Source organism: Cervus elaphus, chromosome 1 (genome assembly GCF_910594005.1).
Source record: "Cervus elaphus chromosome 1, mCerEla1.1, whole genome shotgun sequence".
In the NCBI taxonomy this organism is placed as follows: domain Eukaryota; kingdom Metazoa; phylum Chordata; class Mammalia; order Artiodactyla; family Cervidae; genus Cervus; species Cervus elaphus.
This window is the reverse complement of record NC_057815.1, coordinates 64,947,604-64,963,759: the sequence shown is the minus strand read 5'-3', so window position 1 is coordinate 64,963,759 and position 16,156 is coordinate 64,947,604. Positions and strand designations below refer to the sequence as shown.

General features: G+C 45.2%; 1 protein-coding gene across 4 annotated transcripts in view; it reads left to right on the top strand.

Moving 5' to 3' along the window:
- The window catches only part of STIM1 (stromal interaction molecule 1), a 200,748-nt gene that overhangs the window by 174,699 nt on the left and 9,893 nt on the right, over nt 1–16,156 (top strand). For all 4 annotated transcript variants that reach the window (XM_043905812.1, XM_043905813.1, XM_043905814.1 and 1 more), the window contains 4 exons: nt 6,495–6,672; nt 10,957–11,134; nt 15,279–15,446; nt 15,953–16,053. In XM_043905812.1, coding sequence (XP_043761747.1) covers nt 6,495–6,672; nt 10,957–11,134; nt 15,279–15,446; nt 15,953–16,053 — 625 coding nt within the window. The remainder of the gene's footprint in view (nt 1–6,494; nt 6,673–10,956; nt 11,135–15,278; nt 15,447–15,952; nt 16,054–16,156) is intronic.

Below are 16,156 nucleotides of genomic sequence, written 5' to 3'. Positions count from 1 at the left end.
AAGGCCTAGCAAGGAGGAGGTGCCAGGAGATGAACGCTGGAAGTTACACAGAAGGAAGCTGGGCCCCTCCAGAGCTACAGGCTTGGGGGAGGTAGGGGAAGAGTCTGGCTCAGTTTAACTGTGGGGAGAACTGCTCCCTGTGTAGTGTCTGTGCACAGGTGGGGCAGCTAAGGTACTTTTTTGGGGCTATAACCAGAAGAAAGGAGGGCCCAGAAATAGTTTTTACAGGTTAAACAGACACCTCAGCCTAGAAGGCTGTGTAAATGGCGAAAGAAATTCCTAGCACATACTGTGGCAGTGAGGGGTGAGTATCTGTATCTGTCAGGCACAGGGGACTGTGGGCAGTAGAGAAGCAGACAGAATACATGGGGAGAGGGGATTCCAGAAAGTGATAATTATTGGAGCCTCACATTCTCACCCTGAAAACTGGCACCCTGAAAATTCTATCACTCCGCACTCTGTTCTCATGTCAGCATCTCATTTGTTTACACCCTCCTCCTTTGCCTCAAGCCTGATTGTGTTAACAGTTGACCTCATTTTGCTAAAATCTATTTGTAGCACTCGGGCTGGGAATTTTGCCACCCTCTGGCTCCCCAGGCCCTAATCAGCTTCCCTGGGTTAGTTCTGTTCATCTTGCCAGCCATGTCTGCTCTCATGCAACCTCCGTGGTTTCTCTGTGCTGTGTTCACTGGTGACAGGGGGAGTCTGAGAGCTGAGTTCCGGTAGAGGCTGTGAGGACAGCTTGCCAGACTCTTCTTCTTTTCTTTAATTAATTTATTTTAATTGGGGATAATTACTTTACAATGTTGTGATGTTTTTGCTGTACATCATCTGAATCAGCCCTGGGCATACAAGTGTCCCTTCCTCCTGAACCCCCTCCCACCTCCTTCCCCACCCCATCCCTCCAGGTTGTCACAGAGCACCGGCTCCGGGCTCTCTGCATCATACATCAAACTCCCACTTTGCCAGACTCTTCTTGTTCGCAGGAGCTGTTATTTGCCTTCTGTATGCACTTTATATTATACCTCCCCTTTCCTGCTAGAACCTCCCCTTCTTCTTCCTTTTTGCCTCCTTTCCACCCTTGCTAAGGGCCTGCTCTGGTCAGGCTCTATGCTAAGTGTGAGGCTACAGAGGTAAGTAAGTCTTGTGCCCTGGTCCTGAGGAACCCACAGTGACTGACATGAAAGCTGAAATGCACACAGGGCAGTCCTTGAGAAAATACATGTTTTTAGCTGTCCAGTGAGTGGGTTGGTCAGGGAATCCTAGTCCAGAGGAGAAGGAATGGGCAGGTCTCTGTAAACTGTGGTGGGCTGGGAAGGTGGTAGGAATCGAAGGATGGGCCTTGGGTTATGATAGAAAGAAGAACATCATGAATAAGGCACATACTAGATTCTTAGTTTACCTATTTCTCCTTCTTTTTTCCTGACACAATAGTTTATAGACTTTTGTATTAGTCAGGGTTCTCCAGAGAAACAGAACCAATAGGATATGTATATAGATATATATATGAGGAGATTTATTATGAAAATGGATTCAAGCTATCTTGGAGGCCAAGAAGTCCCACAGCCTTCCATATATAAGCTGGAACCCAGGAAAGGTGGGGGTTGTAATTCAGTCTGAGTCTGCAGGCTGAGGACCAGGGAAGCTGATGGTGTGAATCCCTGTGAGTCTGAAGACCAAGAGCCGAGAGTGCTGATGTAGGTGGGCAGAGGAAAAGGGATATGTAAACTCAAGCTGGAGAGCATATTTGTCCTTCCTCTGCCTTTTGGTTCTGTTCAGACCCTTAGTGCATGTAGACAATTGGTTGATGCCCAGTCTCATTAATGAAGATGACCTTCTTAACTGAGTCTACTGATTCAAATATTAATCTCATATGAAGACAATCCCAAAGACACACCCAGAAATAATTCTTTACCATCCATCCAGACACCCCTTAGCCCAGTCAAGGTGACACATAGAGTTAACCATTAGAACTCAAAATTCTCCAAGCCAGGCTTCAACAGTATGTGAACCGTGAACTTCCAGATGTTCAAGCTGGATTTAGGAAAGGCAGAGGAACCAGAGATCAAATTGCCAACATTTGTTGGATCATCAAAAAAGCGAGAGAGTTCCAGAAAAATATCTACTTTTGCTTTATTGACTATACCAAAGCCTTTGACTGTGTGGACTACAACAAACTCTGGAAAATTCTTAAAGAGATGGGAATACCAGACCACCTGACCTGCCTCTTGAGAAATCTGTATGCAGATCAGGAAGCAACAGTTAGAAGTGGACATGGAACAACAGACTGGTTCCAAATCAGGAAAGGAGTACGTCAAGGCTGTATATTGTCACCCTGCTTATTTAACTTCTATGCAGAGTACATCATGAGAAACGCTGAGCTGGAAGAAGCACAAGCTAGAATCAAGATTTGCCAGGAGAAATATCAATCACCTCAGATGTGCAGATGACATCACCCTTATGGCAGAAAGTGAAGAAGAGCTAAAGAGCCTCTTGATGAAAGTGAAAGAGGAGAGTGAAAAAGTTGGCTTAAAACTCAACATTCAGAAAACCAAGATCATGGCGTCTGGTCCCATCACTTCATGGCAAATAGATGGGGAAATAGTGGAAGCAATGAGAGACTTTATTTTGGGGGGCTCCAAAGTCACTGCATATGGTGACTGTAGCCATGAAATTAAAAGACGCTTGCTCCTTGGAAGAAAAGTTATGACCAACCTAGACAGCATATTAAAAAGCAGAGATATTACTTTGCCATCAAAGGTCCATCTAGTCAAAGCTGTGGTTTTTCCAGTAGTCATATATGGATGTGAGAGTTGGACTATAAAGAAAGCTGAGCGCCAAAGAATTGATGCTTTTGAACTGTGGTATTGGAGAAGACTCTTGAGAGTCCCTTGGACTGCAAGGAGATCCAATGAGTCCATCCTAAAGGAAGTCAGTCCTGAATATTCATTGGAAGGACTGATGCTGAAGCTCCAATACTTTGGCTACCTGATGTGAAGAACTGACTCATTGGAAAAGACCCTGATGTTGGGAAAGATTGACGGCAGGAGGAGAAGGGGACGACAGAGGATGAGATGGTTGGATGGCATCACCGACTCAATGGACATGAGTTCGAGTAAACTCTGGGAGTTGGCGATGGACAGGGAGGCCTGGTGTGCTGCAGTCCGTGGGGTCACAAAGAGTTGGACACGACTGAATGACTGAACTGAACTGAACTAGGACTGTGGACCCAACTGAAGGGAACTGACAATTCTCACATCTATTTCTCTGAACACCTCAAAGAACTTTCATTTACAACTAGGCATTTAATCTTTTAGCAATTCTGTGACAATGCATTTTACAGCTGAGGAAGCTGAGACCGAGATGGGGGAAGTGAATTTCATAACAAATTGGGGCAAAGGCAAGGATAGAACTCAAGCTTCCTAATACTTCATGCAAGATGCTTCCTTTGTTGAAATAAGAATTTCTCTACATGAGGGAGGCCTTATGTTTAACCTCAAAGGCCTGGCCATTCAGCCTTTGGATCTTCACTCTCTGATGGCAGTGCCACAGTCAGTTCCCAGTGGGTTGAGGGGGGAACCTTAGGCCGTGGAATTCTTATAGTTGCACTCGGGGTAGATCAGGGGATATAGGCATCCCCTGGTGAGACATGTTTGCATGTAATAAAGCAGAAACAATACCTGCTGCATGAGTATGAGAAAATGGGGTGTAGTAGAAAGACCATGCAGTCAAACAAATCTGGATTTGAATTCCAGCTCTGTCACTTTTCATGGACTCTGACAAGTCAGTGCCTCTATGGAACCTCACTTTTCTGGTCTACAACATGGGAATACTCTACTGTATAGATTAGTTGTGAGAATTTGAAATGTTAATGTAAATACCTGATACATTTTATGTTTTCTCTATTTCCCTTCTTCTTTTTTTTTTAATTGGTTTTTGCCATACATTGACATGAATCAGCCATGGATTTACATGTATTCCCCATCCCGATCCCCCCTCCCACCTCCCTCTCCACCTGATTCCCTTCTTTTTTAAAATGAAAAAAAATTGCTTCTTATGTGGATTAAAGAGAGGGAAATATCACACTTAAGGCTTTTTCAGTGAAGATTCAACCCCACAAATATTTATTGAGTGACTTCTATGTGTGGTCAGTGCTGTGGTTGGCACTGGCCTACAGAGAAGTGAATGATCGGTAGGGGCCAGAGAATAAATCAACCAGATTAGACTCATTTTCTTCCCACTAAGCTTGGTAGCCCACAGGCTGTTGACAGGCAGCATGTCTGAGTTTCAGCTATGCAACTGACAAGGCAGAAGGATATAGGGGATGAATGCTTATGTATTTTAAGTGGAGTCAAAACTCACTGAAGAGATCCCGAGGGTACTGATAGGTGGAACAGTGTTACCTTAGAAGAGGGGGTGATGGATAGATCCTATCCTTGTCCCTGGTAATTCAGTATTTTTATTCATGAGCTGGATGAGACTATGAAGCTGGAAAAAATAGGATCTTGTTTCAAATTGGTCTGGACAAGGTAGAATAAGGAACTGAGTAGACTTGATTGGTGCCTGATCTGTATGCCCACCTCAAGGGCTTTGAAGTGTTGGAGGCAATAGGGGGAGGGTGCTAGTCCGATGAATTGTTGGAACGTAGTACCTTTGGCTTTGGATAGGAATGTTAGGGATGTTGGAGGTGAGAAACCCTGGGAATCCAAGATGAAAAGTCCTTAATAAACAGGGGAGACAAAGAGTACCCTAGCCTGTGGTGGAGGCTGGATAGGAGGTAGGTGTGTTCCAGAAAGGAAGGCAACTCACTATACTGCAGAGATATTGCTTCTTGTGATCTAAGGACAGGGGAGTAGAGATGTGAGCATGGCTGCAAGTGTAGACCTGCCAGGAAGCTGGAGGGTGGCTGCTGGAGGGTCCTCAGTTGCTCTGTGAAGGTGTTAGTCGCTCAGTCATGTCCGACTCTTCGCAACCTCTTGGACTGTAGCCCACCAGTCTCCTCTGCCCATGGGATTCTCCCGGCAAGAATCCTAGAGTGGGTTGTCATTCCCTTCTGCAGGGAATCTTCTTGACCCAGGGATCAAACCTGGTCTCCTGCATTGCAGGCAGATTCTTTACCATCTGAGCCACCAAGGAAGCCACCAGTTCCTCTGTATAGTCTGGCATAGACATGTGAAAGACATGGCTATACCCTGGACCTAGTAACTCCCCTCCCGTGGATGGAAATAGCATGTGCTAATCTGTCCTTGATTTCACACCATCCCCGTGTCCTATTGCTCAGCCTTTCAGTGAGGAGCTGTGAATATAACCCTTTTTGTCAAAGTGGGCGTCAGCTTCATGAGGTGGAATTTCAGCCACGTGTGTCTTTTCCTGCTGTCTGTCTAGACCCTGCCCCAACTTGGTGGCTCCACTGGGTCCTTTTGGGTCCCCCTCAGCCCCTTACTGGGCAGTGAGATCCTGTCAGTCCCCCAACCCCTTCCGCAACACCAGGAGACCCACTGTGCACAGGAGGTCATTACCTCTTTCCCCTTGTCTGGGGCTTTCCTTAGCCATTGCTGCTCTATTTCTAGTGGAGTACAATGCAGGCAGGGCATACAATAGCAGCCTTTTTCCCTCCTGGTGTCTCTTTCAGTCTTCTGTGCAGTGGCCCAGAGCCTAGGTCTGGCACACTGGGGACCAGTCTCAGGCTCCAGGACTACCCCTCTTCTGGTCAGCTCAGTTCTTGGGACATGGCGTTTGTTCTTATCTTCTGATGTTATTCCTTGTTTAGCTTTTCAGTTTTGCTCTCTCCAGAGCAAAGCATTGCTTTGAACCCCAGCTGGTGGACAGGGCCGTGGCACTTCACCAATAGCTGCCAGGTGTTCTCTGGAGGTAGACCTGTCTCTCTGTTCCTGGACATCCTGATGCTACTCCCGTTCTACCTGGTCTCTGGTTGAACCACAGCCTAGACAGAAATGCTCTCTGTAGATTAGACTTGCAGACCTCTATATGATCTAGTCTTTGTACCTTGCACCTAGAATAGCCTCATAGTCTGGGAGACCCAGCTCCTGCAGTAACCTCAGGCCCACAGCCAATCCTCAGGCTCTAGTGACTTTGCTTGTACCCTTACCCGCCAACCCCTTCTGCCTACTGTTCTAGAATAGAAACCTATTCTAGTGTTTCTTACCCTGTAGGGTAGAAGCCACTGCATCTGGGCACATGGGCCCACCGCAGCGCAGAATGGCTGGGATGTACTGCGAAGGCACTAGTTCTCTTCACTGCATGTTAGGGAAGTGTGATCCAGTGAGCTTCCTGTATTGCTCTAAGGCCTCTCATCCTTTCCAAACTAGGCCTTGACTTAGCAGAGAAATGAGCAGAGTGTGGCGAATGTGTGTCTAAGAAGAGAAGCCAACTCCTCCTGAGTGGGAAGGCTTTATGGAGGAGGGGGCACACAGGGTGTGCGAGGCTGAGCAGGCAGTGGGCACCCTGACTCACTGTGCCTTCCTCTCTGGCAGTGACCCGCCATAACCACCTCAAGGACTTCATGCTGGTGGTGTCTATCGTTATTGGTGTGGGTGGCTGCTGGTTTGCCTATATCCAGAACCGTTACTCCAAGGAGCACATGAAGAAGATGATGAAGGACCTGGAGGGCTTACACCGAGCCGAGCAGAGTCTGCATGACCTTCAGGAAAGGTAAGGCCCTGTCCCTTCCCCTGACCCTGGTGCTGCTAGCTCTTGGGAGCCTCCAGTTTCCACCTAAGAGGTGGGCTGTCTGGCTCCCAAGACCCTGCTGACATGGTGGTCCAGGCTGTGTCATCCTCCCAAACCTGCATCGGAGCCTAGGTTCCTGCCATTCCAGTCACACAGGCAAGTATTCCTCCCCAGAGCAGAAGCTTATTTCTATCCTTTCTCCCCGGAGCTTCAGAGGGAGAAGTGTGGAGCTGCTGGAAGGTCTTGAGCTTCCCTGGTTGGATGGCTTGTGTGGGGTCATTCCATCCTCCATCCCACCTCTTGACTGCTTCCCTTTCCATAGAAGTAGACATAATTAACTGTCCTTCCCTGTTTCCCAAAGAAACCTCACAAACCTGTCTTCTTAATACCTTTCATGCTGTCTTGTATGGCATCTGAATTTCATGAGTCCTCACTTGTTGTATGTGTGCTGTGCTCAGTCTGACTCTTCGCAGCCCATGGACTGTAACCTGCCAGACTCCTCTGCCCATGGAATCTTCCAGGCAAGAATTCTGGAATGGGGTGCCATTTGCTACTCCAGGGGATCTTCCCAACCCAGGGATTGAACCCATGTCTCTTGCATCTCCTGTGTTGGCAGGCGGATTCTTTACCACTAGCACCACCTGGGAAGCACCCACTGTTGTATGACTGGGTAAATCCCTCTCCTTTCTGGAACATATTTCCTCATTAGTAATGTAAAGGAGTTGAACTAGGAGCAGACCAGGACATTTTAGCTCTGATAGTCTGAGGTTCTGTTTGAATAAAGCATGGCTTAGAAACTATTATAGAAGATCTAGCTGTGAAGGGAAGGTGACAGTCAGCCAGCTGATCTAAGTACTTCCTGACTTCTAGGAACCAGGTCTGTGTGGGGAATTGGAAGGAAGTCACTGCTCCTGGGCCACAGAGCACACACTTAAGAAGGAGCAGTAACTCAGTGCCAGCCTGTGGCAAGAGAGCTCCAAGGACTGGAACGGCACAGAGGCAGGAGACGAGTGGATGTGGAGTCTGAGGAGGTGGCCTTGAAAGATGGGTAGGAAAGATTAACCTGATAGTCGTCATTGAGTGTATAGAGTGAGGCCAGATCCCTGGTACCTTCAGACTCACATGGAAAAGTTAGTAGGATGCAAAAGGCAATAGAGAATCAATGTGGGTATTTGACTTTTTTGCTTTGTTTTGGTTTTGAGAAAAGGAGAGGCTGGCTTCAAGAGTGTTTGTCAGAAAATGATTCCGACAGCCTAGGGACTCCTGTTGGGAAGTCTTTGCAGGAATCCATGTAAAAGGAAGTGAAGTCTGTCTCTTTTCTGTTTTTTTTAATGATAGATACTATTTTCTTTGGAGGGATGGGGAAATGGTTTCTTAAGAACTCGATATTGTTAAGTACATTTAAGCATTATTGTTTGTAATCACCACAACCCTCTTAGGTAGGTATTATTATCCCAATTTTAGAGTTGAAGAAATGAAGCCTCAGAGAGGGTGAGTGTCAGTAAGTAGTAAGTTAGGAATTTCTTTAACCACAGGGTGCTGCCTCAGTAAAGGCAGCCCTAGCAGATTCGTTTCCATGGGCTTTTAGGAGGCAAGAGGAGTTTTATCTTTGAGCTGATTGCTGGCTACTTTGCTGGGCCCCTTGTTCCTGGGCCCTTTTCCAACTGGGGGCTAAATGCTGCTATGTGGGCAGTCCCCATTCTTCATTTGTCTGAAAAACATGTACTGTTTTCATTCCAAAGGCAAAGAATCTACGCAGGAGGCATTCCAAGTTTGGGGATAAAACTAAACTCCCAGCCCTCCCTGGGCTCCCCAAGGCCTCCAGAGCTAACTGGCCACTGTGGCACTTTGAGAAACGAATGCACACCCCTCCCAACCCGAGACAGGCTCATACCTGTGCACACACATATCCTGCTATGACACAAGGGCCCATGTGCCTCTTTGTGCCTCCTTACTTTGGCAGACCTCACTGCCAGTCACCGAAGAGCTTTTTCCAGAGTTCCTGATGCTTTAGGTGAATAAATGTAATGCTACATGTGCATTCCAGTTAGGATTTCACTGGGTTTCAAGATAATTCTTTAAGGCAGGCAGGAATTTTGAGTCCCACTTAAAAAGGAAGAAACAGGCCTGGTTCAGGGAACAGACTTGTCCACAGTCACACAGCTGCGTAGAGCTGAGCTGTGGTCAGACTGCCTGCTTTTCTTACTTGTGATGGTAACTGATTGCCGCCTTCAAGATGCTCAGTCTTCTGTGAAGGAGATGGGGTGGGCCCAGGCTTGATTGTACATTTATTAGCTCATTTCTTCACCCAGTAGTATTTATCGATCTTCATCTCTATTACATCCAAAGTGTATCCGTTTTGATTCTACTTTAAAAGAACTCTCTATTGTATGAAGAAGACAGGCATATCATAGACTTTTCAGAAGAGGCTGCTTTCAGAGAGGATAATGTTTCAGTGAAGAACTGAATCCCTAATTTCAAGCAGTTGAGTCATGGGAGAGTGCAATAAAGGAGGATACTCAGGGCAAGGAGATTGTGCTGGAAATGGCGCCCCGACTTGATTTTAGCTGTGCACAAGCGCCACCTGCTGAGTGCCTTGAGGTTCAATTCCTTTTCACTCCAGGGACAAAGTACACAGAAAGCTGCAATTTGTCAGCAGAAAGCTTGCAGCTTAGGCATTTTTCCTCTTCTTCTTACTTGTCACCACATCTTTTGAGGCTTTAGTCATTGAAAAATCTGGACTTGGGATTTTTTTTAGAGGTTCAGTTCTGTTTCTGCCTCTTCATTTACCTGCTTAATTAACTCAGTGGTCAGTGCTCTTTTCTGTGGTCCCTACGTGTTCTGCAGCCTGTCCTCCCCCTTCTGTACCTCAAGTCTAAGCCATATATCACATGTTTCCTTCCTCTTCCTTTCCCCTCTTATCCTATAACATAGTGCTTCCTACTAAGGGAGGAAGACCGGACAGTAGCTAAGTCCTTTCCCTCCTCCAGAGGGATCAGCTAATGCTTATTCTTTCTTCTGGGTCTAACCCAGGCCTCACCTTCCCCTACTTCTTTCAGGCAGAGTTGATCACCCCATCCTTTGGGCCTACCCAACACTTTATTTCTCTATTATAGAACTTATCACACTGCGTGCACCTATCTGTTTACTTGTCTATATTGGACTAGGCCATGAGCACCTCAGTGGCAGGGACAGTCTTCTCACTCATCTCCATATATCTAGGAGTCACACAGGGCTTGGCATTTAGTAGACACCTTAAAGTACTAGGTGAAGGAATAGGTAAATGAAGGAATGAATAAACATAGATATGTAGTGCAAAGAAAGGGAAGGAAGGAAGCTTAGATGGATGGATGGAGGATTTTGTCAGTAAACAGAGGGAATGTGTGGGTGGGTCCAAGGGCATATTTCATTATAAGTGATGCCCTTGAGAAGGAGTGTGCTTAGGAAGGGAACTTAAGGTTGGGCATGAGGGGCTCCCCCAAATCCTGCCCAGCCCCTTTGGCGTGAATTTCGTGTTTCTGTGTTTTTGGGATTTAGGTATTCAGGAGTCCGAGAGGTACAGCTCAATAGTTCCCTTTTCATCTGCCTTAAATCTCCCCATGACCATCACCCCCAGCATATTTCACCATCAGGCTTTCCCTGGATCTTTGGTCTAGGTTGCAGGGTATTCTACATTGATTGCACCTTCCAGATACCTTGGTATAAAGGTAGTAAGTATGCAATTTGAACACATAAAGATTAGAATTCTGGTCTCAATTCTGTCTGCCATTTGTTCCATTTCCTAAGCCTTTGTGTCCATACCTGTCCCAGGCTGATAATTGTACAATATATCATTATCTGCAGGGAGGACGAATGTGGAAGACCTTGTAAACTAGTAGTTGTTATGATCTGAGTATGTAAGACATCTTCTTGTTGTTCAATCAGTAAGTCGTGTCTGACTCTTTGCGACCCCATGGAATGCAGCAACACCAGACTCTCTTGTCCTTCACTGTCTCCCCGACACCTTAGAAGGAAGGATTCAGATACCCCGGAACCTTGGCTTCACAGCCTTTGTTACTGGAAGCAGAATGATGGTTCAAGTAAGTAGGGTAATGACACGGTTTCTGTTGGTCCTGAGCTGCCTCATCAGGGCCAGGCAGGCGGCAGAGTAGGGAGAACATATTCTGAGTGCTGGAGGCTCCATCTTCCTCTTGAATGCTGTGCCTCAGGGCAAGTTGGCTGGCACTGCCTTGCCTGGCCTTCTCCAGCTCCCCGCATTGTCTGCAGGCTGCACAAAGCCCAGGAGGAGCACCGCACGGTGGAGGTGGAAAAGGTGCACCTGGAGAAGAAGCTGCGCGACGAGATCAACCTTGCCAAGCAGGAAGCCCAGAGGCTGAAGGAGCTGCGGGAGGGAACGGAGAATGAGCGGAGCCGCCAGAAATACGCCGAGGAGGAGTTGGAGCAGGTAGGAGGGTCTACAAATTCCTGGACATCCCGAGGGGCTGGGGTCAAAGGACAGGAGCCAAAGGTCTGGCCAAGAGTAGTGGAAAAGTTGCAAAAATGATCACCGCGGTTGTGAAAGCACAGTGAATAACAGGTGATCAGTTATTCTGTCCCTTTCTAGTTGAGGTATGAACATGTACAGATGGTAAGCATACAGCTGGCATGCTGTACATACGCAGGTACCTGTGTAACCGCCATCCGCGTCAAGGTACAGGATCTCGTAAGCACTCAGAGGGCTCACTCCTGCTTCCCCTTTCTCCCTGTCAGTACTCCACCTGAGAGGCAGCTACAGTCGTAATCTCTAGACCAGATTAGTTTCACCTGGTTTTTAACATCATGTAAATGGCATTATACAGTATGTATTCTTTTGTGTTTGGTTTCTTTCATTGAACATTATGTCTGTGAGAGGCAACCATGTTATTGCATGTAGTGATAATGAGTTTATTTCTATTGCTGAGTGTTAATCCATTGTATGGATAGACTATAAATTATTTATCCATTCTCCGATTGATAGACCTTTGGGTTGTTTGCAAGTTTTTTTTTTTTTTAAACTTCTTTGTGGGCATCACTTATTTCTTTTGGATATGTAACAGGGATTCATATATTTAGTTTTAAGAAATTGGCGATTTTCCAAAATGATTGTACCAATCTGTACTGCCACTAGTGATAGTGTGAGTTCTAGTTGAGCCACAGCCTCAGTATTTTATAGGCATTTTCATTTTATACATTATGATATGGATGTAATGGTATCTTATTGTGATTTTAATTTTAATTTTCCTATTGACCAATAATATTGAATACCTTTTCATAAATTTATTGATGACTTTATTTGGGAATCTTCTAATTTGAAAAAATTGGGATTCAGTTAAAAACATTTCCTAACTTCCACTGTGATTTCTTTTTGACCCATGTTGCCTAAGTGTTGCCTAATTGTCAAACACTTGGGGACTTTTCTGTTTATCTTTCTCATTGATTTCCAGTTTAACTTTGCTGTGTTCAAAGAACATGTGCTTTGACCACAGGTTCTAGTCCTTTCAAATATGTTGAAACTTGGATGATGTAAGCAGACTACAGAAAACAACTAAAAGGCAAAGAAATGTCAGACTGGATAAAAAAACAAAACCCAACTATATGCTGTTTACAACAGACATGCTTTAGAAATAAGGATACAAAATGGTTAAAAGTAAAAAGATGAGAAAAGATATTAATATATGATAAACACTAAGGAAAATGAGCAGGGGTAGCTATGTTAATGTCAGACAAAATAGACTTAGAGAAAAAAGTATTACTAGAGACAAAAATGAACATTTCATATAAGATAAATGTGTGAATTAAACAGTAATATATAACAACCTTTAATTTGGATACACCTAATAATATAGTTTAAAATATATGTGTGTGTATATGTGTGTGTGTGTGTGTATAAAGCAAAAGTTTAAAAAAACTAAAAGGATAATAGACAAATTCATAATCAAAGTTAGAGATTTTTAGCATCCCTCTCCCAAAAATAAGCAGCCAAAAGTATCAGTAAGGATATAAAAATTTAAACATGATTGATCAGTGTGACCTCATTGCTCTATACGGAGCATTTACCCAACAACCGCAGAAGACACATTCACTGTGGTGTTTGCATGTTGCTTCTGCTCCAGTCTCGCCTCTCCCTCTGGGTATCCAGTATTTATGTTGGACCTTTTAACTCTATTCCACGTGTCTCTTATGCTTAGTTCTGTTCTTTTTTTCCTCCCTCTGTGCTTTGGTTTGGTTATTTTATATTAATCTGTCTTTGATTTCCCTAATCCTATATTTTGCTAAGAACATTGTGGTATTTAGCTCATACAGTGGAATCCTACTCTTAGATAATGTATTTTTCTAGAATGCCCATTTTATTCTTTTATTGATTCTGTTCCCTGTCCAGAATTTTCCCATATTTTTCTTTAACATTTTAGTCATAGTTGTCTTAAAGTCCTTGACAGGTAACTCTTAACATCTGGATCATTTGTGGGACTGCTTGTTTTTCTTCTTGATTATTACTTCTATTTGCCTGCCTTTCTTCATGTCTAGTAATTTAGTAAATGCTGGATAGTGTGCACAAAGAATAATAGAGGCCACAGATGATTTTCATCTTCTATCAGATATAGGGTTTAGTTAGGTATGCTGGGTGAGGATCTGGTCATCTCAAGCCAATGAGAGACTGAAATGTGTCGGAACTGGGTTATAGTTTAGTAAGAGTTGGTCCAAGCCTCATTTGTCCCTGTTTCTCAGCATTCCGCTTCCTGACTTTTTATTGAGATCTGGTGAATTTATTTCTCCCTAGTCCTGAATGACTATGAGATTCATTTCTGCCCCTTGGACATTTTTAAGTTAGCTCTTTGGCCTCCTACTCCTTATAACTTCAAAGTTTTGCAGCTCTCTTGAGGAGAAGACTGACTGTGTGCTTGAGGCAGATCCATTCTTTCTTGCAATGCCTTGTCTCCTAAGCATTGTGACATTATGGGAGATTTTATTCCACTCTTTGGCCTATTCTCTTGCACAGCCCCAGAGTGCAGTAAATGCTCAGTAAAGAAAATGGATGTGTCTGTCTCTCTCTCTTTACCTGGGATCCCCCTGTTCCCTGTTTTGTAATTGTTTCTCTCATTACACAGTTTTTAAGCCTGTTTGACCAGCCCTTCCATGTGCCTCCACAACTGTCTTACTTCCTTCTGCTTGCTCTTTCTTCTCTCTCCATTCTCCCCTTAGCTGATCCCAATCCTTCAACTGCTTTTAATGTGGAACTTGATCCTACATTTCCAGGCTCAGTGTGTTAGTCGCTAAGGTGTCTGTTCCTCATTTTAAATCTGTAAAGCCAGGAGTGGGCTGTTTTCTAGTTTCTTTTTCAAGCAACAAAAATCCAGTGAAGCTTGGTCCTCTCACGGGCTCTCAGAGGAATGAAGGTGTTTTGTCCTTAGCTAAGGCCCTCCTGGTCTATATTAGGCTCAGGGGAGGACCCCAGACTTGCTGTGGGATGCTTCCCCATGGGCTAAAGTTGGACATTAGACTGCTCTCAATCCCCTTTCTCTGGAATTCTGAGCAGTGAAAAGTCAGTGTTCAGATGGGGGAGCTGGGGATTGTTTATACTGGTAGCCTGGGTGAGATAGAAGGAATTTAGCATATATAATGGGTTCTGTATGCACAGTACTTTCCAGACCTTTCATATTTAAGTGCTTTGTGGCCATCTGCTTCATTTTATGCTCCTTGCTTAGAAGTCAGTGAGGAGATGTCTGCTTATACATTGGTCCTTTCTTGGCCTCTGTCGGCAACACCCATGTTAGGTGTAAGCTTGCTTGTTTTCTTGCCTTGTAGAGAGTGCCCATTACAGCCTACCCACCCTGATCAATGAGGGAATCACAAAGTCTCTGGGCTAGAAGAGCCTTTGGAGAGTTTTCAGGCCAGTTGCCCCCTGGAGTAGCAATCATTTTGAAGGTCTTTCTGACATGAGCTCTTTCCATACCTCTCAGGATAGGGAGCTCACTCCCTCCTGAGATCATCACTTTGCTTACAGTTTGGATTTGCCTGGGACAAGGCTTTACACCAAGCGAGATCTGCTTTAGGAAGCACATGGTCACATAGCCAGTTGAGTGACAGACCAGGGACCAGGTCAGATTTCCAGACTCCCACCCAAGTGCTTTTCTTGCCACATTGTGAGGGCTTGGGTCCAAGAATAGACCCCAGCTCTCAGAAAGAAGAGGATTCACTGAGATAACCTGTACCTCATGAGAGCAGGGGAGATTGCTGAGATTGGCTGTATGAGCAGGAGAAGTGACTAATATGTGAGAAAAGAATCCTCTAGTCTGGCAGTAAAAAATAAATAAGTAAATAAAAGAAAGGAAAAAAGTCTCCATTTGACTTCTGGTTGACACTACTAAATATATTGACCTTGAGTAGGTTACTTTCCTTCTCCAAGCTTGGTTTCTTATGTATAAAATACAGAAAATAATCCTTGCCCTTTCTCCCTCTTGTGAGAGTGGTGAAGCTCAGATGAGATGGAAGAAAAGAAGGCTGATGTATCATATGGAGGCATTGGAGAAGGCCTTGCTAATAGTAAGGACTCATATCCTCTTGGCTCACAGGTACGGGAGGCCTTGAGGAAAGCAGAGAAGGAGCTGGAATCGCATAGCTCATGGTATGCTCCAGAGGCCCTTCAGAAGTGGCTGCAGCTGACCCATGAGGTGGAGGTGCAGTACTACAACATCAAGAAGCAAAATGCCGAGAAGCAGCTGCTGGTGGCCAAGGAGGGGGTGAGACGTGCCCTCTTGCTGCACTCTTCTCTCCTCCTTGCCTCACCCCCTTCACTTGCCCTTTTTCCTCTTCTCTGCCTCTCTATATCCCTCTGTTGGACAAAGAGACATCCTGGTGTTGGGTTTTGTTTCTTTTCCTGATGCGCAGTTTCTAATAATGTCCTCAAGCTTCTGGAGAAGGGAACTAGGGTGCAGGGCTACTCCCACCTGCCTTCTGGGAAAGATGAAGTGGAGGCAGGTAGAGGGAAGTCTCTGCCAGCCCAGACTGACACAGGGACAGACTGCTCCTGGAGTCAGGATCCCTCGGCTCCTCTCATTGCTTCTGTTTTCTTTCTTTCCCTACTCTTTCCTCTCCCGTTGGCTTCCATTTTTCTTTCCCATATTCTGTTTTTCTCATGCCACCTAAACTGTGCTAGCAGGAGGGGGAGCCAGCCACAAAATAATGTTTTTCATTTTTCCAACCTCTACTCCCTGCTCTTTTTAAGCTGAGGGCCTCATCTTTGCAGGCTGAGAAGATAAAAAAGAAGAGAAACACACTCTTTGGCACCTTCCACGTGGCCCACAGCTCTTCCCTGGATGATGTGGATCACAAAATCTTAACAGCTAAGTAAGTCACACCTGCTGCCCAGCTCTGGCGATGTCCATCCCATCCTCAGAGTTGGAGGGTATCCAGGGCCTCCAGTCCCGATTCTGTTTCTTCACTGGAAGAG